At 41.9% G+C, this 24,969-nt stretch overlaps 1 protein-coding gene across 1 annotated transcript in view; it reads left to right on the forward strand.

Annotated features, from left to right (window-relative positions):
- Window positions 1–10,798, forward strand: part of PANX1 (pannexin 1) — a 63,278-nt gene extending 52,480 nt beyond the window's left edge. The window contains exons 3-5 of the mRNA XM_008020554.3: window positions 4,399–4,622; window positions 5,643–6,298; window positions 6,848–10,798. Of these exons, the coding sequence (XP_008018745.3) occupies window positions 4,399–4,622; window positions 5,643–6,298; window positions 6,848–6,927 (960 nt within the window). The 3' untranslated portion in view covers window positions 6,928–10,798. The remainder of the gene's footprint in view (window positions 1–4,398; window positions 4,623–5,642; window positions 6,299–6,847) is intronic.
- Window positions 10,799–24,969: the final 14,171 nt, after the last annotated feature.

The raw sequence follows: 24,969 nt of genomic DNA on the forward strand, positions 1-24,969 counted from the left end.
TTCTTCTTTGCCTCTATAGTGGTTTTCTGGAATATATTTGATTATGCCCTCCACTAGTGGTACTCCATTGTGTATGGTGTGGGAATTTGTGGCCGCCTTAATTCAGTCTCTGCTTACTCTTTTTGTGAGTTTCCTACATCCGCTGTAACAAATTACCACAACAGAAATGTATTTCCTCCTAGTTTTGGAGACCAGAACAATCAAGGTGTTGCCAGAGTTGACTCAACTCCTTTTGGTGCATCCAGGGAGAATCTGTGATGTGCTTTCTTCTAGTTCCTGGTGGCTGCTGGCAGTCCTGTGTTCCTAGGATGGTAGACGCATCACTCCAGTCTCTACCTCTGTTATCACAGGGCTTCTTCCTGTTTGTCTCTGTGTCTTCATTTGGCCTTCTGATAAGGATACAAGTCACTGGACCGGGGCCCACCCTGATTTATCATGACCTTATCTTAATTTAACTAATTATATTTGCAAAGACCTATTTCCAAACAGTATCACACTCTAAGGTTCCCGGTGGTCATGAATTAGGGGTGGGGGGCAGTATTCAACCCAGCACACCCTTCTGGCCTCTGCTCTGGCCACTTCCTCACTCACAGGCTTGCTCATTTACCCTGGTGCTCTGGATGAGTGAGAATTCAACAGACAAGCAAGAAGGAAAGGATTCCAAGCAGAGGAAAGAGGATTCCAAAGGGCCACAGAGGTGACATTTGTGCTGAGTCTTAAGAGAAGGCTTCGTTTTATTTTATTGCCGCACTGTACTTTAAGACATCTTTCAGGTGTTACCTCTTTTATGAAGCTTCCCTGACCACCTCCCCGGGGACTTTTCTGTTGCCTCAGTACTTAGTACCTATACGTTTTGATGATTTAATGACCAGCTTGTGTTCCCACCTGTCCTGTGTGATCTTGGGGTAGACTCTGTGCCTAGTCTGCAGGGGCCATGCATCCAGCCCACTGCCTGGCACGTAGCAGGTCCCCAGAAGATGTTTTCGAGTGAATTTACCCATCTGCACTGAATCTTGTAAGATGAGGTTACATGCATTTTAGGGGAGGAGTTGTTCAGTCCGAACTGGATGGTTCTTTGCCGTCGATGAGGTAGAGAGGATTTGAATATGGAGGGAAGTTGTACTGGCTCACCCTCTAGGTTCCTTCCATCTGGAGGTTTCTGTTGTTCTAACTATCACCTCTTCCAGAAACAGCACACATTTTTAAGGCAGATAGACTGAAAATTGTAGTTGGACAGCTGCTTGGTTCCACAAGGATTTGAGAAGTTTCCCTATTCTTGGAAGAGCTCAATAGTCACTCGAGCATCACGCAAAATAGTGCCATTATGGCTTCAAGAGATGCTGAGCATCCCAGGCCTCATGTGGAGTTGACACAGCCTAGGAACAAAGCTGTTTCCATCTGCAGATGCACCCTCAAAGCCCTGCAGCTTTTCCATATTTCTTACTTGGTCAAAAGGATTTCAAAGACTAATTTTATGGGGTTTTTTTGGATTCTTATTTCCTGTGTTACTACATTTTTATAGACTCACTGGAAGTTGCCTTTTTATTTTTGGTGGGAAAAAATAAATAAAAAGAGGTTTAAGTGTGGAGAAAACCAAGCTATGGAACATTAAATGACGTTACTATAGGGTGATCAAGGTACAAGGATATTTTAGGGAAATTTATACCCAATATGTAATTTGTTTTTCTAATTACAATGAGCTGTGCGGAGCTATTCATTGTACCACTTATTGTACCAAATTATTGTGCCACTTGGGCATGTTTAAAAATGCCACAGACTGTAAATAGTCACTTATTAATTCAAGGGAACAGTTTGAGGTGAAATGCCATTATTCAAATGGCTTTGAAACAAAAGTGACTTGTATAGATGTTTCACAAGCCCATTTTAGAAACAGTTTTCTCCCTGCGGTTTCCAGATAGAATGCCTGGCTTTCATGGTTATAGAAGCAGCAGAAATTCTGTGTCATACAGTTATGTTTTTAAACTAATGGGCACCCTTCCGATTGGGCATGAATTAAACGAACATTCCTCCTCCCCACAGCCAGCTATGAATTATGCAGCCAAAATTCAGCTAATCACAGCCTGCTGTGTGTGTCATTGTGTAGCAGCCCTTTGCAAGTTGGGTTAATACTTTTGAGACACCTCATCCCATGCCAGAATGCCAAAGTAAAGCAGCTGTCTTGGTAAGAGGGCTTTGCAAAGTTTTGGGGCCATTTGTGCTTATTTCTCTCTTGCGTCTGGGGCAGAGATTCCTTATGTGGGTCTGTGATAGTGACAGGAGGCCTGCAAACTAGGATAGGAAAATATATGACAGCTTTATTTTTTATTCACTTCCAATTGTGCTTATTTCTCTCTTGCGTCTGGGGCAGAGATTCCTTATGTGGGTCTGTGATAGTGACAGGAGGCCTGCAAACTAGGATAGGAAAATATATGACAGCTTTATTTTTTATTCACTTCCAACTAAAATTTAGCTTAAAAAAGTTTTTATGTAGGCAACAATCCATAGTGATATTAGCAGTACCTGTGAGTTTGTCACCCACAGAAAATCACAGATATCCTGGAATATCATTTACTCTTCACAACTTCAAAGTGTCAATAGCTGTTAGATCATCTGCTAGATCCTATTTTAAGTATGAATAAAGAAGTGGATTCAAAATATTAGTATTTTGATAACTGTATATCAATACTCTATTTCTTTTATGAACCTCTATATATTATTTTATGCACTTAAAAACAAGGAAAGATTGAAGAACTGTCACAAAACCAAGGAGTCTAGGGAGACATGGCAATTAAATGCAGTGGGTACCCTGGATTTGATCTTGGGACAGGAAGAGGACAATAGTGGAAAAACAACCAGTGTGCTTTACAAATAAAAGTCTGAAGTTTAGTTTCTGATAATGGCACGTGCCAGTGTTGGCTTCTTAGTCTTGACAAATGTATCACAGAAATGTGAGTCATTAGCAATGGGGGAAACTGAGTGAGGGGCTGATGGGAATGCCGTGTACATCTGAAATTACAGTGAGGGTCATGTTGTGGGGTCTGCCGTCCACTCCCAGAAATGTTTGCGGGGGAGGGTTTCATGTCAACTTAAGGCCATCATGGCCTCTTCCGTTACAGCTCCGAGAAATGGTGGAGATAGACCCATCCAAAAGTAAGGAGAAGTTTTCCATAGGAGTAAAGTACTTGAGAGTGTGTTCAATTGGAAGAAGATGTCTCTGGGTTCAGAGAGGTTGGCAACATAGTCTGATTCTCACTTACCGGCTTTGTGATCTGGGGCCAGAAACTGCTCCCAGCTTTCTCTTCCCATTTGCGGAATGGAGCCATATATAGAGTCCCTGTCAGCGTTGCTGTGAGGACTGAGCGTAACATGTCCACCTAGCTAACCTTTTTGTGGTTACCTGGAGTGTTTGAGTGCCTATTCCATGCCAGGCCCTTTGCTAAGCATTTTCCATCAATTATCTCCTTTAATCTTCACGACACCTCTATTCCATGACCTTTTCATAGATAAGGAAACTGAGGGTCAGAGACTCGGTAACCTCACTCCCCAAGGCCACAGTGCTGAGCTTCAGTTCAGATCTGTGCTGACTGCCGTTTACAGTCTCTTCCTAAGTCTTCTGCTGAGGCTAAGCCATCTCTGACCAACTGGTGGTCTTGGTTACTGGGGTGCTCCTCACCCTCTCTGACGTGCGAATCCCCTCTTGTTTGGTGTGTGTCTGCACCCTGATCTGGACGCTCTCCTCTTGATTCCCTTGCTTGTTGTAGATGGCCTTTCTGAGCCTCAGTTTATCCAACTATACAATGAGGGTGTTGGACTGCCTTCAAAGTCTGTTCCACGTTCATTCTGCATTCTGTTAATTCAACTGCTTATTTCAGCTGTCTTATTGGGATGATTACTGAATCACTGAAGTCAAAGCTTTTCTAATTTGTTTTGGGGGAAGTTACATGTTTCTTTGGCATTTTCCCAGATTCCAGAGGAGGGCAAAAATGGAGCCGTATGCCTTAGTTGCTTCTTAAAACCACAAAAATTAAACAACAAAAACCCAGCAGAAGCCTTTGTGATAGTTACAGGTTTTCTAACTGGGATTTTGTTCAGGGAATGGGAGTAATTTTATTTTTTTATTTTCCTTCTGTGATTAGAATGTGCACACCATGTGTCACCGTGCAGTTGCTGATTACTTCAAATTAATACCTATGGAAGAAAAAAAAATAGGTAGTTACCAGTGTCAGGTATTACCTGGACAGGGGAATTTAGCCATAAGAAGTAGTTATTAGGTAATGAGCCCGATTTCCACAATGCATATTGGTCTCAAGATGTGAGAAAATGAGAGCATCACTTGGTGCCGTTAGGTTACTGCGTGGGGGTTCTGTTAAGCCCGTGATTTGTTCTCTTGTTTTTCAGTTTTTCCCCTATATCCTGTTGCTCTTTGCGATCCTCCTGTACCTGCCCCCGCTGTTCTGGCGTTTCGCAGCTGCTCCTCATATTTGCTCAGACTTGAAGTTTATCATGGAAGAACTTGACAAAGTTTACAACCGTGCAATTAAGGCTGCAAAGAGTGCGTGTGACCTTGACATGAGAGATGGAGCCTGCTCAGTTCCAGGTGTTGCTGAGAACTTGGGGCAAAGGTAACTTAGCCCCAGCAGGCAGCTCATCGGGTTTTGTAGGACAAATTCTCTGCCCTTCTACTGCCAGTCTGGGCCCAGAGTTCTCACTGCTAGGAGGTGGGGCAGGAGTAGAGGCAGGGGGATGTCATGCACCTAGTGACAGCCTGTAGGATCCAGGGATGTCCACTCTCCCCAAATCTCGCCCCGACCCATCCCACCCATTTGTTTGTCCTTCTGTCAAGACTCCTTCCCTTGATGAGTGAAACATTACCATCTCATTTTAAAAATGCAGTTCTTGTAGGGGTAACAGATTTAGGTACTATATGAGGCTTGCTTGCTTTGATCTATTTAACTCCTTAATGGAGATACACAGAGGATTTCAAGGCAGCTGAGCAAGGGATGAGAGAGAAATGGGGAAGGAGTAGGTTGTGCCCTGCCTTTTCACATTCTTCCTTTGGTTCTTGTTATTGAATAATTGGAATAATAATATTAAGAACCATCATTTTTTGAATATTTAATATATCCCACACACCATATTGAGTTATTTAAGTACATTATCTCCTTTAACCCTCAGACCAATGTTACTAAGTGCATTTGTTAACCTCCCCCTCCACTTTTATTCTGGATAAAAACACTCTTCTATAGCTATAAGTAAGAGTGCTGGAAACTGAACCATGCCCTTTAGACCCCATAGTTTGTGCCCACACCCCCTGAGCTGTCCCACCCCTCGCCTGTAAGAGGCATGTGTTTACAGGTATTTAGGATTTACCAGATGCCAGGCATCATTCTAAAAATTTCCAAATATTAACCCATTAAATTAACTAGGCCTTCTATTAAATATTAAGGGGAAAAGTATTTTATTATTCCTTTTCTTCCTCCTCTTTTAAACGGATTTTATTTTTGACCACTCTACTGAAGTTGTAGGTAAAGAAGTATGGGTGTTTGAAATTTTTAGTGTGACATTGTTGAATGTGTATCTGCCTTTAATATTTGGTGGTCTTGATGAGTGCCTACATTATTTTTGTTTCCTTTATGTTTTAGTTTGTGGGAGGTATCTGAAAGCCACTTCAAGTACCCAATTGTGGAGCAGTACTTGAAGACAAAGAAAAATTCGAATAATTTAATCATTAAGTACATTAGCTGCCGCCTGCTGACACTGATCATTATACTTTTAGCGTGTATCTACCTGGGCTATTACTTCAGTCTCTCCTCACTCTCAGATGAGTTTGTGTGCAGCATCAAATCAGGGATCCTGAGAAACGACACTGCCGTGCCCGATCAGTTTCAGTGCAAACTCATCGCCGTGGGCGTCTTCCAGTTGCTCAGTGTCATTAACCTTGTGGTTTATGTCCTGCTGGCTCCCGTGGTTGTCTACACGCTGTTTGTTCCGTTCCGACAGAAGACAGATGTTCTCAAAGTGTACGAAATCCTCCCTACTTTTGATGTTCTACATTTCAAATCTGAAGGGTACAACGATTTGAGCCTCTACAATCTCTTCTTGGAGGAAAATATAAGTGAGGTCAAGTCATACAAGTGTCTTAAGGTACTGGAGAATATTAAGAGCAGTGGTCAGGGGATCGACCCAGTGCTACTCCTGACAAACCTTGGCATGATCAAGATGGATATTGTTGATGGCAAAACTCCCATGTCTGCAGAGACGAGAGAGGAGCAGGGGAACCAGACGGCAGAGCTCAAAGGTAGGGTTTGCTTTTGGCAGAGGCTACAGGAGCCCACCGAGAGCTTTTGCAGCAGCCTTGTGGGAATATTGACAGTCTTTACCCTGCCAATCATTTAAACCATTTCCAAGCATTAAAAACCTTAATACCAAGGTTGGGGGGAGGCGGTGGGAGCCCCTCAGTATTGAGAGAGAGAGAGGAAAATAATTGGTGCTCCTCTACATTTCCAAAGAAGGATAACTTCTGTGCTTTTTCTAGTGTTTCCCTCTTCTCTCTCTGTCTCACACTCTGTCTTGCTCAGCACTCTTTCTTGCTTATTTTTGTCTTATCTTACTGGTTTTCCTCTCTGTACCTCTGATCTCCTCTGTTACTCTCTGACTTTCTCTTTCAAAGGGGACTGAAAGTTTATTGATTCATTTTCTTGTCCTAACTTCACTGTGCTCTGAAGTTAGGCTAAGAAGCAAAACATGGTATAGACTGTGAGAGGAATTTTTGGCAGAAGAGAAATTGATTAGTATTGATAATTCCTGCTATATTTCTGTCATAAATATTTGTTTTCAATTTTGACAGATACGAACATAGACAGTGAAATTAAAGCAAATAATGGAAAGAAGAATGCCCGACAGAGACTTCTGGATTCTTCTTGCTGATGATTTTTTTCCTTGAGCTGAAAATCTGTGACATCTGTGACATAGGATTTAATTTGGCTAAAGCACCCCTGTTGGTTTCACAGCTGATTTGCAATAAATGGTTCTTGGTGGAGATATTGAGCATGTCTTACTGAGTCCCTAATGGAAATGGTGATCAACAAAAGGTTATGGAAGAATGGTTTATGATCTTCCCATAGGAACCACCTGAGAGATAAGTAAACTGCAGCAAGTAACTATATGTAAGTCCTCATCAAATGAAAAGCAGAAAGACAAGAACGATTAATCAAGAGCAGTAGCCCTGTCAGAGCCTCGGAGCAATACGTTTCTGTACCCGTGGTGAGACAAGACCCACAGCTACTGGAAAGCAAGCACGTTGGGAGATTTGTTTTGCTTTCATGGAATAATAACATGTCGGGATATAATTTAACATGAGTTTCTTATGTGCCCTTAAAGACCATTAGACAAGAAAAGCATTCACTGGCTAATGATCCATAGATCGACCTGTATCCTAAGTTAGGTGTAAGGTCCGATGCCTTGGCCCACATTCGAACTCTCTTTACACTGTTAGTTGTCAACCTTGTAAGGTTGATGGAAGTCCCGTCACCACTACTTGTTGTACTATGCCTTGAAAGGCAGCAGGCCCAAGCACTGCTCTAACTGAAAACTGAGTTAACAAGATGAAATCTAAAGGATATTCATAGTGACTTCAATTCAGGAAGAATGCTTCCAAAAGAGCCCAGGGGGGAAATCTGACATCACAGAAGACATTAATTCAGTCACTTTCGGAGAGTTTGTCTACAGGATGTTTCTCTGTTTTCAAAGGCATTTGAAACAGGATTTTACTTAAACAATAATGGAACACAGAAGTATTTAAAGTGACGAACACTTGGCCTGAATGTGATCAGGGCACGTAAGTGACATTGGCGTGCTTCATATGGCGTGCTTGAAGCCAGACAAACTTAGCAGTTTATTTTGTTTATATTTAAGCACAGCTTTAAAAAATTCATTTTCATTTATTCAGTGTCCGAATTGAGACCATTTGGGAAGAAAATTCTAGCACTGGCGGAGAATTATAGAATAAAGATTACAAATGGTTGGATAAGACAAATGTAAGCTTATTTCATAAACATTTAAAGCTGATTCAGAAAATGTTCAAAACTGTTCCCAATTCCAACTATGTAAATCCTATGTTCACATTTTACACATACACACAAAAAAAATCTTTAACATCTGTGGAACTTCCCAGTTTTAGTCTTAGAAAGTTAGCACGTTGCATAAGTTGAGTAATCCTCAGGAACTTCCAAGTTTACTTTTGGCTCTTACAGACAGTTGTTTACATAATCTAATTACTGTTTTCTGAAGAACGGAAGTTATATAAGCTGCTGTCTGCCTTTCAGAATATTCAGAAAAGCAGATTTTATTTGTAGTTCTATGATGTTTTCTGAAATGGAAAGCTGATGATAAATATCAAAGCAGCAATCAGTGCTTTAAGTTATTCTGTTACATGATATTTATTACTGTTGAATTATGCTGTGACTTAGAAATGGCAGTAACCTAAATAATTTAATTTGCAAAATTATTATATTGCCATATCTGAGATGTTCCATCACAAATTTCTACGTTGGTTTCTTTTGAAAATTTAAAAAGATTTATGAGATATATTTTCTAGGATATGATTTTTTTTTTTTACAAAAAGCTTCATCTTCTGTAGACTATCCGTAATTTGTATTTTGAAATGGTAAAAATTGATATTTTAGGAGACCAGGAAGTCTCCAAGCCATTCCCACTCTCTGAGCTCTAGTAGGATCTGTGATGTCCCAGTCACCAGTACCAGGTTGGATATACAGATACGCATAGGCAGGTCCCATCCTTGAGGACTTCAGAGTCCGGTAAAAGGCAGCAGAGACGTGGGCTGGTGCCTAAGAGGAGAAAGTGTAGCCACAGTAAAGGCTATGCCAGAAAACTCCTAGCAAATGCCCTGTGTTCTTGGGAGAGGCCACATTATTTTTGTTTTCTCTCCTGCAGTTTCTGTACCTGCTGGTTTTGAGAATATAGTTATCATTTTTCCCAGAGGCAGATGACCACCTTAAGGTTCTTTAGCTGCAAATCCCCTAGGTTGAAATCTGCGCAAAATAGTCGCAGTGATTTTGAATAGTAAGGGATCCAGTTGCCTTTTGAACCTTCCCTCGCAGGGATGAGAGAACAAGCCTGTGGAGGATGTGGAGCCACTATTGAACAACTGTCAGGGCCCCAGAAGGCTGGTGTGGAGGCCTGGGGATACCTTTCAGCTTGGAAAAAAAAGTATTATTAGGACAGGTAAACTCATCCATCTACTGTGAGCTACTGGCTTGGAGAACGACTTTTGAGGAGTCAGTTTCCTGAGGAGAAATGCTTTTATAAAAGCACTCATTGTTTCGTAAAAGGAGACAAACAGATCCTAAATGACCACTCCAGGGTTGCTAATTTTGTTTCTGGCTCACGTCTGCCTAGTAAACCACCAGCAAGCTGCTGAACCAGGCTGGAAACAAGTGTTGCAGCTGGGAGGGACACAGAGTACTCTGAAAGCAGCGTTCCAACACATCTTCACTTTTACGAAGGGATAGGCAGATACTTCCATCATAGAGATTCTTAAACTTCGAGGGGTTACAACACCCTTGCAAATATTTTTATAGCTATGGACCCTCTCCTCAGATCTACAGCCAACATTTTCAGTGCACCTTAGGAGGTCATTGTAGTCCATGCCTTTGAAAAAGCTGTGCTCCAATGGCTGAGGAGCAAGCCACACAGCAGACAATGGGGCTCCCTTTGCCTTCATGAAAGCTACTTCCCCCAACACTAAGACTCAGCTGTACGTTTGCTTAGCTCAGTCACGTTTACATTCTTCTGGATGAACTGTACCTTTTGAGTACCTGCCTTCATTTTCTAGAGTCAGACCTAACGAGGTCAGTAGAAGCCTGGGCAGCAGCGGGCCTAGAAAGACCAGGCAGCCGGCATGAACTGCTGTTCTCTCCCTGACCACAAGGCGTTGTCTTCCTCCAGGGTCAAGTAATTGTTCCTGTTCCGCTTCACAGGAATGTGGGGAGGAAGGACATAACACTATAACATGCTATGTCCTACCTTACAGTTGTACTGTGAGAAAGCTGGAAACTTCCACCTGTTCAGTGGGTCTGGTTTGCATGTTTATGTTTCGTTTGTGGGAACTGCTTGTCCAAGAGAGAGCTCAGGTCAGGGCAGTTTGTGCCTGTGAGAATTAGCTCAGCTATCAGAGGCAGATTTTTAGACACCTTTTTAAAATGTGCTCGTGTTTGGTTTGTTTTCCTTATTGTCAGTCCTGGGTCAATCAAAGGTTTGAAGGGTGAGAATTTTTATGCACTGCTGTATCACAAGTGCTTAAAACAGAGACTGGCCCAGATGAGGCATTCTGTAAATGTTTGTTGAAATGAATGGACAAACTCTTAGGATAAATCCTAATTTGTTGGCAACTGTGATTTGATTTTAGAAGGCAAACGTGATTTTATTTTTAGAAAGGAGAAGGGAAGGGGAGGCTCATTAGCCTCTTGGTAGAGAGAGGAATATTTCTGCAAATGAATAGGTTTCCACCTTAAGTAGTGATGGTCCTTAACTTCTTATTATGGAGTGAGTCTTGACCACTTTCCAAATTTAATACAACTTCAAGATTGCCTTTCAGTGATTAGGGAAATTGAAGCTTTAAAAGAATAAACCTCTTAAAAGGGGATGTTGATGGAAATGTACAATTACCAGTAATTGAGGTTTTATCTGAGGGGATGGAGATGATGAAATGGTTCCTTCTGAGAAGTTGTTGGCATTTTGGCTTTATTTTTCACAAATAAAGTGAAACCATTTAAACCGATTGACATTGATATTGTGTCATGTGGAATACAATAGATATTAATTTGTGGTTGGTTTTTCTGCCTGCTTTAAATGAAATGTATTATGTTTCGGGTTTCCTCTTTTAGCTGTAAAAATACTTCGTCACTAAAGCATGAAATTTAATCAGCAATTGTTCTTCAAGTTCCTGAAAGCTATAAAAGTTTCTCATGACTTGAGTGGTTTTTTTCCCTGCCCACCAGAGGAGAAAGCCCTTGTAGAATTCTGCAGTGTTACAAGTGTTCCCTATAAAAACTGAAACCATCAGCTACTCTTTAACAAGCTGGCTTTTTAAAAGCACGTAATTACAATTTAATGGTATTCTGTAAAATGGTGCTCTAGGCATAATTTAAATTCTTTTTAATGACTATATTTCTTCAAAACTTTGAAAGAAAAGTGTGTGTTCTTTTTGCTGCATCCTTTGTAAGAAGACTGCCAACAGATGAAGAAGGACTTTACAAATTAAGGCCATCTTGGTTTCATTTCCACAAAGATGAGAACAAATCATGGTGTTAAGAAAGGATCCTTAGAAGAACACAAGAATCTTGAAAGCCCTTGGTGGTTATCACTATTATATTTCATATTTCCACAGAAGTCACTTAGCCAAGCTCTGCATTTTGAGCCTGCTGACTTTCATTTAAAGAAGAATGAAAGGCTGAAAATCCAGGCTGCTGTGTCTGTAGATAAAGGTCAAACCATGTTTGAGTTCTTCACTGTTGTGTCCACCTAAATAAAACTGAGTAAGTAATGAAAAATGTCTTAATATTTCTTGCCTTCCCTTTCGGGTGAGTCATTTCATGGAAGATGTAATGGGAGATGCATTCCAAAATGTCTTGAGGCTCATTCCTCTCTGCTGGAAACATAAAATTCAGTAGGCTTCATGCTACTTGCTAAAATCCAGCTGGTGGTAACTAAAGGAAGAAAATCCTTGATTATGGGCCCACAGATTCTGGAATTTCTAAAGCACAAATCACTTGCTTTCTGATTGAGGATTGTTTGCCTGGGCTTGGGAAAAAAAGATCAGCAACCATGTACTGCTAAACATGGGTTCTCCTGCTCACCTCTCTCAAGAGGAGGACTCCTTTGTACAATGGTCAATTAGTGCAGCTTGCTATTGTGGGTAATCAGAGCCATGTGAAATTTTAGTGCCATTCCTGGCATATCACAAATATAGTAAATTCTCTCTAAATGCTAGCTTTGACTATCTTGCTCACTGGCTGTTCCCAGGGTGGCAACCCGGGACCCTTGGATGTTGTATTCATTTTCTCTTGCTCCATAACAAATTACTGCAAACTTAGCAGCTTAAAGCAGTACACATTTATCATCTTGTAGTTTCCTGGGTCAGGAATCTGGACACAGCTCAGCTAGGTCCTGTGGTCAGGGATTCACAGTGCTGCAACCCAGTTGTGGAAGGTTGTGTTCTCATCTGAAGCTCAACTGGGGAAGGAGCTGCTTCAAAGTTGCCCCGGGTTGTTGGCAGGATTCATTTTGCCTAACTCGGAATCAACTGATTTGGGACTTTAATCACATTTACTAAAACCCTCCATCTTTGCTGTATTATCTTGGCTAGAATCAAGTCACAGGTCCTGCCCACACTCTAAGTTGGAGTCATGGGGCCACCTTACACTCTGTCAGCACAGATAACCTAAATCCTACCTTGTCTGTCTCAGAGACTTGTAGCTTTACCCCCTTGACAGTCTTCTGAGGCCAGCCTCTGTTCCCAGTGGTGGATTGATAGTCTTACTGTATCTAACCCAGCTAACACATTTCATGTCTGTGGTCTTTCTAGAATGCAGTTGTGATTATGCAAACGTTCCCTACCATTTCACCATCACCAGTTTTAAATTCCTCAGGACTCTGTGTGGATTTCAGTACAAAGAACAACCTTGTTTCTTAGACCATACAAGGCCCCACCTCTTCAAGATCATCACATACCCACTACTCTCCCTCTCATCTCTGACACAGCCTCCTGCACTGTTTCTTAAAAGTCTCTCTGCTTTCTCAGATCTGTCTGTCCTCACCCGCCTCATACCTTCTATTCAGAAGTCAGCTCCAGCCTCCCCAGCAGGAAGTACTCTTGACCTGCCCCTCCCATTGTCCTGACTTAGATGCCCTCTGTGCTTGCCATTACTCTTTGCCTCAGTGCTTAGCATTCTGCACTACCTCGATGACTTTGTTTGTCTCCCCCTACCTTGGAGGCCCTTGAGGCAGGGTGGTGCCTTCCACATCCCTGTGCTCCCAGCACCTGGCACACAGCCTGATGCCCATGTGCTGAGGGATTATTTAGACCCCCGTCTGCCCCCATGAATGCCTTCTGAACATGTCCAGAGTGGGTGACAGCATCAAGTTAGAAGTGAATTCTTCCCCCAAGCCTTATCCATCTCTATCACGACTCCTTCTACTTTGCCCAATTTGAAGTGGCCAAGTACAGCTCGTCCTGTATTTCCTTCTCCTATTTTGGTGATTGAGGGCTTAACTTGAAGGCTTTCTGAAGCACTTCTAAGAAACTTTTCTTGATGATGGTTTCTCGCATCTGCACCCATGATAATTTACATCTGAGTAGCCTCACTTTTCTAAGAGTTCTAACATTCACCACCTTATTTGAATTCCGCAGTTGGGGTGTGCTATTGATCTGAGATACTTAATGCCATTGTAGTAAGAATAGTGATGCCTTTTCTGTTTATAATTTGTGTCCACCCAAGGAAGATGTTTATGAAGTTTTCCCCAACCTGCATCCCCCTCCTACCACCACCCAGTGCTGAGAGCAGAGGAGGAAGGAGAGAAGCCGAGCTGGAGGCTACCGACCTGTGTCCCCCTTGATAAAAACCAAATTACAGTAACTAAACTGCAGACTTGAGGTAATTTGCTGATCAAATCCTACCTCTTCTCCCCTCATATAATGCCAGTGTTCTGAATTCCCCTCTTTGAAAGGGGAGTGGAAAGAAAAGGCCCAAATGCTCCTCTGTGGTACACCAGAGGCTGTGGAGACCCCACAGGGGGAGGAGAAGCATGCCAAGCCCATGAATGAAGAAAAGTCAAAACAGATCTTCCCAAGAGCCCTGTTCCACTATTGCAATGTGCCTTTTCTCAGACACAAGGAAATGGAAACAACTAAAGTGTTACCAAAAAATCATTTCCTAATTCCCAGAAATGAAATTCACATTACCTCAGGAAGCGAAGAATCCAATAATAAAACCCAAGCTTTCATGGAAGATTCAGGAATGTAAAAGGAAATGTTCTCATGGTAATTTCAGAGGTAAAGAGACTCAAAGAGATTTGACTCATTTGTTCATTTTGAATATCGGAACTGTTAGAAAGGAAGCATTAAGTACAGAGGCCTTTGGAGTTCCTTATGATATTTCTAAGTAACCCATGAGATAAGGGAAGCTTCATTTGAAATAAATTACCCAAAACTATGGCTGTGGCAAAGAAAGCAGAAAGAAAAAAAAGAGTAAACATTAAAAAAAGAATAAGGGGTCAGGTGTGGTGGCTCATGCCTGTAATCCCAGCACTTTGGGAGGCTGAGGTGGGTGGATCACGAGGTTAGGAGATTGAGACCATCCTGGCTAACATGGTGAAAACCCGTCTCTATTAAAAATACAAAAAAAATTAACCAAGTGTGGTGGCGCGCACCTGTAATCCCAGCTACCCGGGAGGCTGAGGCAGGAGAATCGCTTGAACCCAGGAGGCAGAGGTTGCAGTGAGCAGAGATCATGCCACTGCACTCCAGCCTGGGAGACAGAGCAAGACTCTGTCTCAAAAAAATAAGAATAAAGGATGGTCTAGACAGTCTGTCCAGTTGAATATGAGAGACATGTATAAGTAACTTTAAATTTTCTAATAGCCATATAAGTGAGTGAAATTAATGGTTATTTTAACCTAATATGTCCAAAAGACTCCAACTTGTAATCAATATAAAATTTTACTTTTCTTATTCTACATTTTTAAATTTCAGTGTGTATATTTTACTTAGAGCACATCTCATTTCACACTGGCCTCATTTAAACAGCTCAATAGTCGCATGTAGCTAGTGACTACCATATTGGACAGAATAGGCTGACCAGACTGTTTTATGCAAGTCTGTTCCCACCTAATGAAGTGTTCTTCACTGTCCCTGTGTCCTTGTCAATGTCTTTCTTTTGACCTGGGATTCTCTTCCCTTGAGGTCTGTCTCCTTTCTGCAAGATTAAGTTGCCCTCTAAGCAGAATTGGTTAACTGGATGCATATTCTCACCTGCTCATAGTGATGCAAAACTACCTCCTCCCTTTGAAGCTTTTTAATCTGAAATAAACTAGTAAGAACTGGGCTGCTTCCCCAACACCCACACTATTTTGCCTTAATTGTCATTATTGATGTTTATTTTGTTTTGTTTTGTTTTGCTGCTCGTCCTTGTTCTCATAAAGGCTACAAGTCTGTTACATTCAAGCATCTTAGTGCCTTCTTAGTAGTCTTTGTTAAAGAAAAATTATTTGATGCACTTGTTAAAGCACAGGACAGCAAACTTTATTAAGGAGCATCACAATAGGTATCAGGACTTTCACTGTGGGAAATGGGATTTCACAGTGGGAGAGGTTGGGCTCAGCTTTGAATACAGCATGGGAAAGTGGAAATTTATAACCAAGAAGCAGGGTAGGGGTCAGTGGATGGAAAATTTCTAAGAGGAACCATCAGAAGTTAAGGAGATTCTGGCCAATTCAACCTAACAGTAGGAGCAAATAATCTGTCAACCTCCCCACCCCAACCTCAGTCTAGCAACATGCTGAGCACACACAGCAAGATAAGGGGAGATGGATGGAAGCTGGAAGTCAGTGTGTGGGTGATGCAGTGTTTCACCCTTCTGGGAACAAACTGCAGGTGCTCATTCTTTAAGCTGTGACATGGAGAAAGCAACGTAATAAGGGCACATGGTAGAATCCCTCCAAAAGTTTTCCCATCAGATGATCTTTCTAAGTCATTGACTCCCACTGCCTAAGTGGAGAAAAATTCATACCCTATTTGCTCCCAACCTAGTGCCCCCTTCACTATACTATGCCTTCCTCCAAGCCTGCAATCTGTGCCAGGTGATCCATCTCCCACTTGGCCCAACGATGGTCTTTGTGCAGTACCTCAGCTGAGAAGCTGGGCTCCTATTCAAGCCAGTGAGTCATCCCTGAGTATTGATCAGGTTAGGGCAGGGAGCCAAGAGTTGTTGGCTTTTCCCTAGATAGGAAGCTCCCATGAGGAAATAACCTTCATGACTTCAAACTCAGTTGCAGAGTGAAGTTGGTATTCATTTTCATTCATTCATTCATTCAATAAAGGGGTTTTCAAACACCTACTATCTGGTGTTGGGCATATTAAGGTGAAAAATTCAGCAAGCCTCTGGGCTCATGGAGTTTGCTGGGAATGATGGTGGCAAAAGATAGGAAGACCAAGAAAGCCTAAACCTTTGTTTCCATCTATAATTCCACCTCTCTGAGCCATGTGCCCAGTGAGGGGCTCGAACTAAACAACCTCTAAAATCTATTGGTCTGTGTCTCTGGGGTTGTCTTCTTTCATCGTGTTCCACCCTAGATCCCTGGGAATCCAGATGACAAGAAGGAAGGAAATTAGTATTTGTTGAGTGCCTACATGCCAGGCATTAAACAATGCGTATTAGCTCATTAAATCTTCACCATCCAGTGAGGATATTCCTTTAGTTTTGGGGTGAGGGACATTAAGGGAATGGGTTCTCAAGACAAGCTGCCTGAGTTCTGGCCTAAGATTGCCCAGTGACCTGTGTGACCTGAGTTCTTGACTCCTCTGGGCCTTGGTTCCCTCCTCTATGACAGAAAGTCATGTGTTTTGATGAGGGCTGAAGTCGATTAAACAAAGGCAGTAAACATAATGCCGGCACATAATAAATACTCAATCCCTCAATCTTTTTTAAGTCTAGCAGCATTTTCTTTATTCACATCGTAAGCCATGTGAAAAACGAGAAAATCCCAAACTATTGGAGCACTACAGAAAGGCGGTTTAGCATATTGAGAAAGCTCAATTTGGGTTTCGATATCAGAAAATCTGGTTTGGAGTCTTAACTCTAATACTTCCAAGAGGTAACCCAGTGAGTCACTTAAAATGTTTTCTCTGTACCAGTGTCTACTTTTCAGGGTTGTTGTGAGGATTCAATGAGAATAATGTACCTGGCACTCTACGGGAACTCAACAAATAGTAGCTATTTATCTTACCTTGAATAGAAACTCATTTACAATAGTTAAGTGAAAAGGACGTCATTTCAAGCTGCTGCTCAGAACCCAATGGAGGCAAATTCAGCTGGGAAAGGATACTGGAAAGGCCATTGCTAAGAAAAAAAATCCCGACCTCATCCAAGAGCAGCGAGACACCCTATCTGCAACCCCCATGTTTTGTTGCTGGGCCCCGCATGAGTAGCAGCAAAGATGGCAGAGTTGTGAAGGTACCTTGGGCATTTTCGGAATGACTCAAGAACATCTTTGACTCAGCACGGGCAGCAGCCAGATGGACCCTGTGGGTGTGAACCTACTGAGCATTTGGAGCGGAGGCTGGAGAAGCTACCCGGGGAACCCCAGCCCCCAGGCCCATTGCGCAAACCCACGTGGGCATTGCCGGAGACACATGCTCTGCCTGCTTCAGCGCTCCTGTCCCCGGGCCAGGGCTGCCAGCTCATCCTGCCCTGCCTGGCTGGGGTGGCGGAAAGTGAATCCCAAAACAGACCACTGGCTCCTCTCATTTTCTTCTCCTCCTCTCTCTTTTGTCATTTATTAGTTTTAGTTTTAATTTTTAAAGATGATGCAAGCTATTGATGAGTATATATTTGTTGCAAAAGAAAATCAGATAATATAGAAATATAGTCATGCATCACTTAACAATATAGATACAGTCTAAGAAATGCTTCTTTAGGCGATTTTGTCATGTGAATATCATGGAGAACTTACCCAAACCTAGCTCCTATAACCTAGATAGTATAACCGTATGATGCAGCCTATTGATCCTGGGCTACACACCTGTATGGCATGTTACTGTACTGAATTCTGTAGACAATTGTAACACAGCGTTAAGTATGTATCTATCAACTCTAAACATAGAAAAGGTGCAGTAAAAATAAGGTATGTTGTATGTGCAGTCTGTCCTCAACCGATTGTCATCGCTATGCAATACATGACTGTCTATGGAGTGAGGGTCCTCCATGCATTGCTGCCTTTCACAAGTCCAATCTGGGCTGCCCAGCAGAGTCAGTTATCACCAGAGTGTCCACCTCCTCGCTTGTCTTCAGGTCTGATAATCTGCACCAAGCTGCCTTGCTCACCTGCTTAATGATTTTAGGACTGAATTGTTTCAGAAGGGAAAGAGCATCGTAATTTTCTAACACATATTTAAGCATATTTTTCTATCAACATGTAACATTTTGGTCAAGTGCCACTGATTTGAGGAATTCTTTTTCAAGTGGATTTAAAGAGGCTCTGAAGGCCAGCAGATGCAATTTTGCAGCACAACTTAAAGAACTTCCTCGATCTTCTAACAACACAATATTCAACCAAGAAGTAGTGATAATATCACTTACTTCAGAAGACTCTTGTGAGGGTTAAAAGAGGGAACAGATGTCAACAACTACAATGCCTGGCACAGGTGAAGCCTAATGTTAGTTCTGGTTATTTTATTAGAATCTGTTTTTGGCCTTACAGTAGAACTCTCAGTAATTTTTTTACCTTATTTTCATGTTTTTATTTATTTATTTATTTATTTATTTATTTGATGGAGTTTCACTCTTGTCGTCGAGGCTGAAGTGCCGTGGCGTGATCTCGGCTCACTGCAACCCTCGCCTCACAAGTTCAAGTGATTCTTCCGCCTCAGCCTCCTGGGATTACAGGCGTGTGCCACCACGCCAGGCTAATTTTTGTATTTTTAGTAGAGACGGGGTTTTACCATGTTGGCCAGGCTGGTCTCAAACTCCTGACATCAGGTGATCCACCAGCCTCAGCCTCCCAAAGTGCTGGGATTACAGGTGTGAGCCACCATGCCTGGCCTATTTTCATGTTTTTAGTGGTCACCTTATAATAGGAACCTATCCAGTTGACAGTCTCTGAAATGAGCCTGTTGAACTTAGGGTTGTGATAATCCAGAATCCAAGTCTATAAGAGTCAGTTCCATTGCGCAGGACTTAGCAATGGGTACGTGCGTTTTCCTGGTTAGACTAGTAGTATGCACTCATAGGGGAGAATTTGGAGAGTATACACAAATAATAAAAATCGCCTGAAATCTGTATGGCTTGACCAGGCCATTTGACAGGAGTTACGGTGTTGGAATTTTTTTTTTTTTAATTTATTTATTATTATTATACTTTAAGTTGTAGGGTACATGTGCACAACGTGCAGGTTTGTTACATATGTATACTTGTGCCATGTTGGTGTGCTGCACCCATCAACTCGTCAGCACCCATCAACTCGTCATTTACATCAGGTATAACTCCCAATGCAATCCCTCCCCCCTCCCCCCTCCCCATGATAGGCCCCAGTGTGTGATGTTCCCCGTCCCGAGTCCAAGTGATCTAATTGTTGAGTTCCCACCTATGAGTGAGAACATGCGGTGTTTGGTTTTCTGTTCTTGTGATAGTTTGCTAAGAATGATGGTTTCCAGCTGCATCCATGTCCCTACAAAGGACACAAACTCATCCTTTTTTATGGCTGCATAGTATTCCATGGTGTATATGTGCCACATTTTCTTAATCCAATCTGTCACTGATGGACATTTGGGTTGATTCCAAGTCTTTGCTATTGTGAATAGTGCTGCAATAAACATACGTGTGCATGTGTCTTTATAGCAGCATAATTTATAATCCTTTGGGTATATACCCAGTAATGGGATGGCTGGGTCATATGGTACATCTAGTTCTAGATCCTTGAGGAATCGCCATACTGTTTTCCATAATGGCTGAACTAGTTTACACTCCCACCAACAGTGTAAAAGTGTTCCTATTTCTCCACATCCTCTCCAGCACCTGTTGTTTCCTGACTTTTGAATGATCGCCATTCTAACTGGTGTGAGATGGTATCTCATTGTGGTTTTGATTTGCATTTCTCTGATGGCCAGTGATGATGAGCATTTTTTCATGTGTCTGTTGGCTGTATGAATGTCTTCTTTTGAGAAATGTCTGTTCATATCCTTTGCCCACTTTTTGATGGGGTTGTTTGTTTTTTTCTTGTAAATTTGTTTGAGGTCTTTGTAGGTTCTGGATATTAGCCCTTTGTCAGATGAGTAGATTGCAAAAATTTTCTCCCATTCTGGAGGTTGCCTGTTCACTCTGATGGTAGTTTCTTTTGCTGTGCAGAAGCTCTTTAGTTTAATGAGATCCCATTTGTCAATTTTGGCTTTTGCTGCCGTTGCTTTTGGTGTTTTAGACATGAAGTCTTTGCCCATGCCTATGTCCTGAATGGTACTACCTAGGTTTTCCTCTAGGATTTTTATGGTATTAGGTCTAACATTTAAGTCTCTAATCCATCTTGAATTAATTTTCGTATAAGGAGTAAGGAAAGGATCCAGTTTCAGCTTTCTACTTATGGCTAGCCAATTTTCCCAGCACCATTTATTAAAAAGGGAATCCTTTCCCCATTTCTTGTTTCTCTCAGGTTTGTCAAAGATCAGATGGCTGTAGATGTGTGGTATTATTTCTGAGGACTCTGTTCTGTTCCATTGGTCTATATGTCTGTTTTGGTACCAGTACCATGCTGTTTTGGTTACTGTAGCCTTGTAGTATAGTTTGAAGTCAGGTAGCGTGATGCCTCCAGCTTTGTTCTTTTGACTTAGGATTGTCTTGGAGATGCGGGCTCTTTTTTGGTTCCATATGAACTTTAAAGCAGTTTTTTCCAATTCTGTGAAGAAGCTCATTGGTAGCTTGATGGGGATGGCATTGAATCTATAAATTACCTTGGGCAGTATGGCCATTTTCACGATATTGATTCTTCCTATCCATGAGCATGGTATGTTCTTCCATTTGTTTGTGTCCTCTTTGATTTCACTGAGCAGTGGTTTGTAGTTCTCCTTGAAGAGGTCCTTTACATCCCTTGTAAGTTGGATTCCTAGGTATTTTATTCTCTTTGAAGCAATTGTGAATGGAAGTTCATTCCTGATTTGGCTCTCTGTTTGTCTGTTACTGGTGTATAAGAATGCTTGTGATTTTTGCACATTAATTTTGTATCCTGAGACTTTGCTGAAGTTTCTTATCAGCTTAAGGAGATTTTGGGCTGAGACAATGGGGTTTTCTAAATATACAATCATGTCATCTGCAAAGAGGGACAATTTGACTTCTTCTTTTCCTAACTGAATCCCCTTGATTTCTTTCTCTTGCCTGATTGCCCTAGCCAGAACTTCCAACACTATGTTGAATAGGAGTGGTGAGAGAGGGCATCCCTGTCTTGTGCCAGTTTTCAAAGGGAATTCTTCCAGTTTTTGCCCATTCAGTATGATATTGGCTGTGGGTTTGTCATAAATAGCTCTTATGATTTTGAGGTACGTTCCATCAATACCGAATTTATTGAGCGTTTTTAGCATGAAGGGCTGTTGAATTTTGTCAAAAGCCTTTTCTGCATCTATTGAGATAATGATGTGGTTCTTGTCTTTGGTTCTGTTTATATGCTGGATTATGTTTATTGATTTGCGAATGTTGAACCAGCCTTGCATCCCAGGGATGAAGCCCACTTGATCATGGTGGATAAGCTTTTTGATGTGTTGCTGAATCCGGTTTGCCAGTATTTTACTGAGGATTTTTGCATCGATGTTCATCAGGGATATTGGTCTAAAATTCTCTTTTTTTGTTGTGTCTCTGCCAGGCTTTGGTATCAGGATGATGTTGGCCTCATAAAATGAGTTAGGGAGGATTCCCTCTTTTTCTATTGATTGGAATAGTTTCAGAAGGAATGGTACCAACTCCTCCTTGTACCTCTGGTAGAATTCAGCTGTGAATCCATCTGGTCCTGGACTTTTTTTGGTTGGTAGGCTATTAATTATTGCCTCAATTTCAGAGCCTGCTATTGGTCTATTCAGGGATTCAACTTCTTCCTGGTTTAGTCTTGGAAGAGTGTAAGTGTCCAGGAAATTATCCATTTCTTCTAGATTTTCCAGTTTATTTGCGTAGAGGTGTTTATAGTATTCTCTGATGGTAGTTTGTATTTCTGTGGGGTCGGTGGTGATATCCCCTTTATCATTTTTAATTGCGTCGATTTGATTCTTCTCTCTGTTCTTCTTTATTAGTCTTGCTAGTGGTCTGTCAATTTTGTTGATCTTTTCAAAAACCCAACTCCTGGATTCATTGATTTTTTGGAGGGTTTTTTGTGTCTCTATCTCCTTCAGTTCTGCTCTGATCTTAGTTATTTCTTGCCTTCTGCTAGCTTTCGAATGTGTTTGCTCTTGCTTCTCTAGTTCTTTTAATTGCGATGTTAGAGTGTCAATTTTAGATCCTTCCTGCTTTCTCTTGTGTGCATTTAGTGCTATAAATTTCCCTCTACACACTGCTTTAAATGTGTCCCAGAGATTCTGGTATGTTGTATCTTTGTTCTCATTGGTTTAAAAGAACATCTTTATTTCTGCCTTCATTTCGTTATGTACCCAGTAGTCATTCAGGAGCAGGTTGTTCAGTTTCCATGTAGTTGAGCGGTTTTGATTAAGTTTCTTAGTCCTGAGTTCTAGTTTGATTGCACTGTGGTCTGAGAGACAGTTTGTTATAATTTCTGTTCTTGTACATTTGCTGAGGAGTGCTTTACTTCCAATTATGTGGTCAATTTTGGAGTAAGTACGATGTGGTGCTGAGAAGAATGTATATTCTGTTGATTTGGGGTGGAGAGTTCTATAGATGTCTATTAGGTCTGCTTGCTGCAGAGATGAGTTCAATTCCTGGATATCCTTGTTAACTTTCTGTCTCGTTGATCTGTCTAATGTTGACAGTGGAGTGTTGAAGTCTCCCATTATTATTGTATGGGAGTCTAAGTCTCTTTGTAAGTCTCTAAGGACTTGCTTTATGAATCTGGGTGCTCCTGTATTGGGTGCATATATATTTAGGATAGTTAGCTCTTCCTGTTGAATTGATCCCTTGACCATTATGTAATGGCCTTCTTTGTCTCTTTTGATCTTTGATGGTTTAAAGTCTGTTTTATCAGAGACTAGTATTGCAACCCCCGCTTTTTTTTGTTCTCCATTTGCTTGGTAAATCTTCCTCCATCCCTTTATTTTGAGCCTATGTATGTCTCTGCGTGTGAGATGGGTCTCCTGAATACAGCAGACTGATGGATCTTGACTCTTTATCCAGTTTGCCAGTCTGTGTCTTTTAATTGGAGCATTTAGTCCATTTACATTTAAGGTTAAGATTGTTATGTGTGAACTTGATCCTGCCATTATGATATTAACTGGTTATTTTGCTCGTTAGTTGATGCAGTTTCTTCCTAGCCTTGATGGTCTTTACATTTTGGCATGTTTTTGCAATGGCTGGTACCGGTTGTTCCTTTCCATGTTTAGTGCTTTTTCAGGGTCTCTTGTAAGGCAGGCCTAGTGGTGACAAAATCTCTAAGCATTTGCTTATCTGTAAAGGATTTTATTTCTCCTTCACTTATCAAACTTAGTTTGGCTGGATATAAAATTCTGGGTTTAAAATTCTTTTCTTTAAGAATGTTGAATATTGGCCCCCACTCTCTTCTGGCTTGAAGAGTTTCTGCCAAGAGATCTGCTGTTAGTCTGATGGGCTTCCCTTTGTGGGTAACCCGACCTTTCTCTCTGGCTGCCCTTAAGATTTTTTCCTTCATTTCAACTTTGGTGAATCTGGCAATTATGTGTCTTGGAGTTGCTCTTCTCGAGGAGTATCTTTGTGGCGTTCTCTGTATTTCCTGGATTTGAATGTTGGCCTGCCCTACTAGGTTGGGGAAGTTCTCCTGGATGATATCCTGAAGAGTGTTTTCCAACTTGGTTCCATTTTCCCCGTCACTTTCAGGCACCCCAATCAGACGTAGATTTGGTCTTTTTACATAATCCCATACTTCTTGCAGGCTTTGTTCATTTCTTTTTCTTCTTTTTTCTTTTGGTTTCTCTTCTCGCTTCATTTCATTCATTTGATCCTCCATCGCTGACATTCTTTCTTCCAGTTGATCGAGTCGGTTACTGAAGCTTGTGCATTTGTCACGTATTTCTCGTGTCATGGTTTTCGTCTCTTTCATTTCGTTTATGACCTTCTCTGCATTAATTACTCTAGCCATCAATTCTTCCACTTTTTTTTCAAGATTTTTAGTTTTTTTGCGCTGGGTATGTAATTCCTCCTTTAGCTCTGAGAAGTTTGATAGACTGAAGCCTTCTTCTCTCATCTCGTCGAAGTCATTCTCCGTCCAGCTTTGATCCGTTGCTGGCGATGAGCTGCGCTTGTTTGCCGGGGGAGATGCGCTCTTATTTTTTGAATTTCCAGCTTTTCTGCCCTGCTTTTTCCCCATCTTTGTGGTTTGATCTGCCTCTGGTCTTTGATGATGGTGATGTACTGATGGGGTTTTGGTGTAGGTGTCCTTCCTGTTTGATAGTTTTCCTTCTAACAGTCAGGACCCTCAGCTGTAGGTCTGTTGGAGATTGCTTGAGGTCCACTCCAGACCCTGTTTGCCTGGGTATCAGCAGCAGAGGTTGCAGAAGATAGAATATTTCTGAACAGCGAGTGTACCTGTCTGATTCTTGCTTTGGAAGCTTCCTCTCAGGGGTGTACTCCACCCTGTGAGGTGTGGGGTGTCAGACTGCCCCTAGTGGGGGATGTCTCCCAGTTAGGCTACTCAGGGGTCAGGGACCCACTTGAGCAGGGAGTCTGTCCCTTCTCAGATCTCAACCTCCGTGTTGGGAGATCCACCGCTCTCTTCAAAGCTGTCAGACAGAGTCGTTTGCGTCTGCAGAGCTTTCTGCTGCGTTTGTTATTGTTTACTGTGCCCTGTCCCCAGAGGTGGAGTCTACAGAGACAGGCAGGTTTCCTTGAGCTGCTGTGAGCTCCACCCAGTTCGAGCTTCCCAGCAGCTTTGTTTACCTACTTAAGCCTCAGCAATGGCGGGCGCCCCTCCCCCAGCCTCGCTGCTGCCTTGCCGGTAGATCACAGACTGCTGTGCTAGCAATGAGGGAGGCTCCGTGGGTGTGGGACCCTCCCGGCCAGGTGT

The sequence above is a fragment of the Chlorocebus sabaeus genome, chromosome 1 (genome assembly GCF_047675955.1).
Source record: "Chlorocebus sabaeus isolate Y175 chromosome 1, mChlSab1.0.hap1, whole genome shotgun sequence".
NCBI classification, from domain to species: Eukaryota; Metazoa; Chordata; class Mammalia; order Primates; family Cercopithecidae; genus Chlorocebus; species Chlorocebus sabaeus.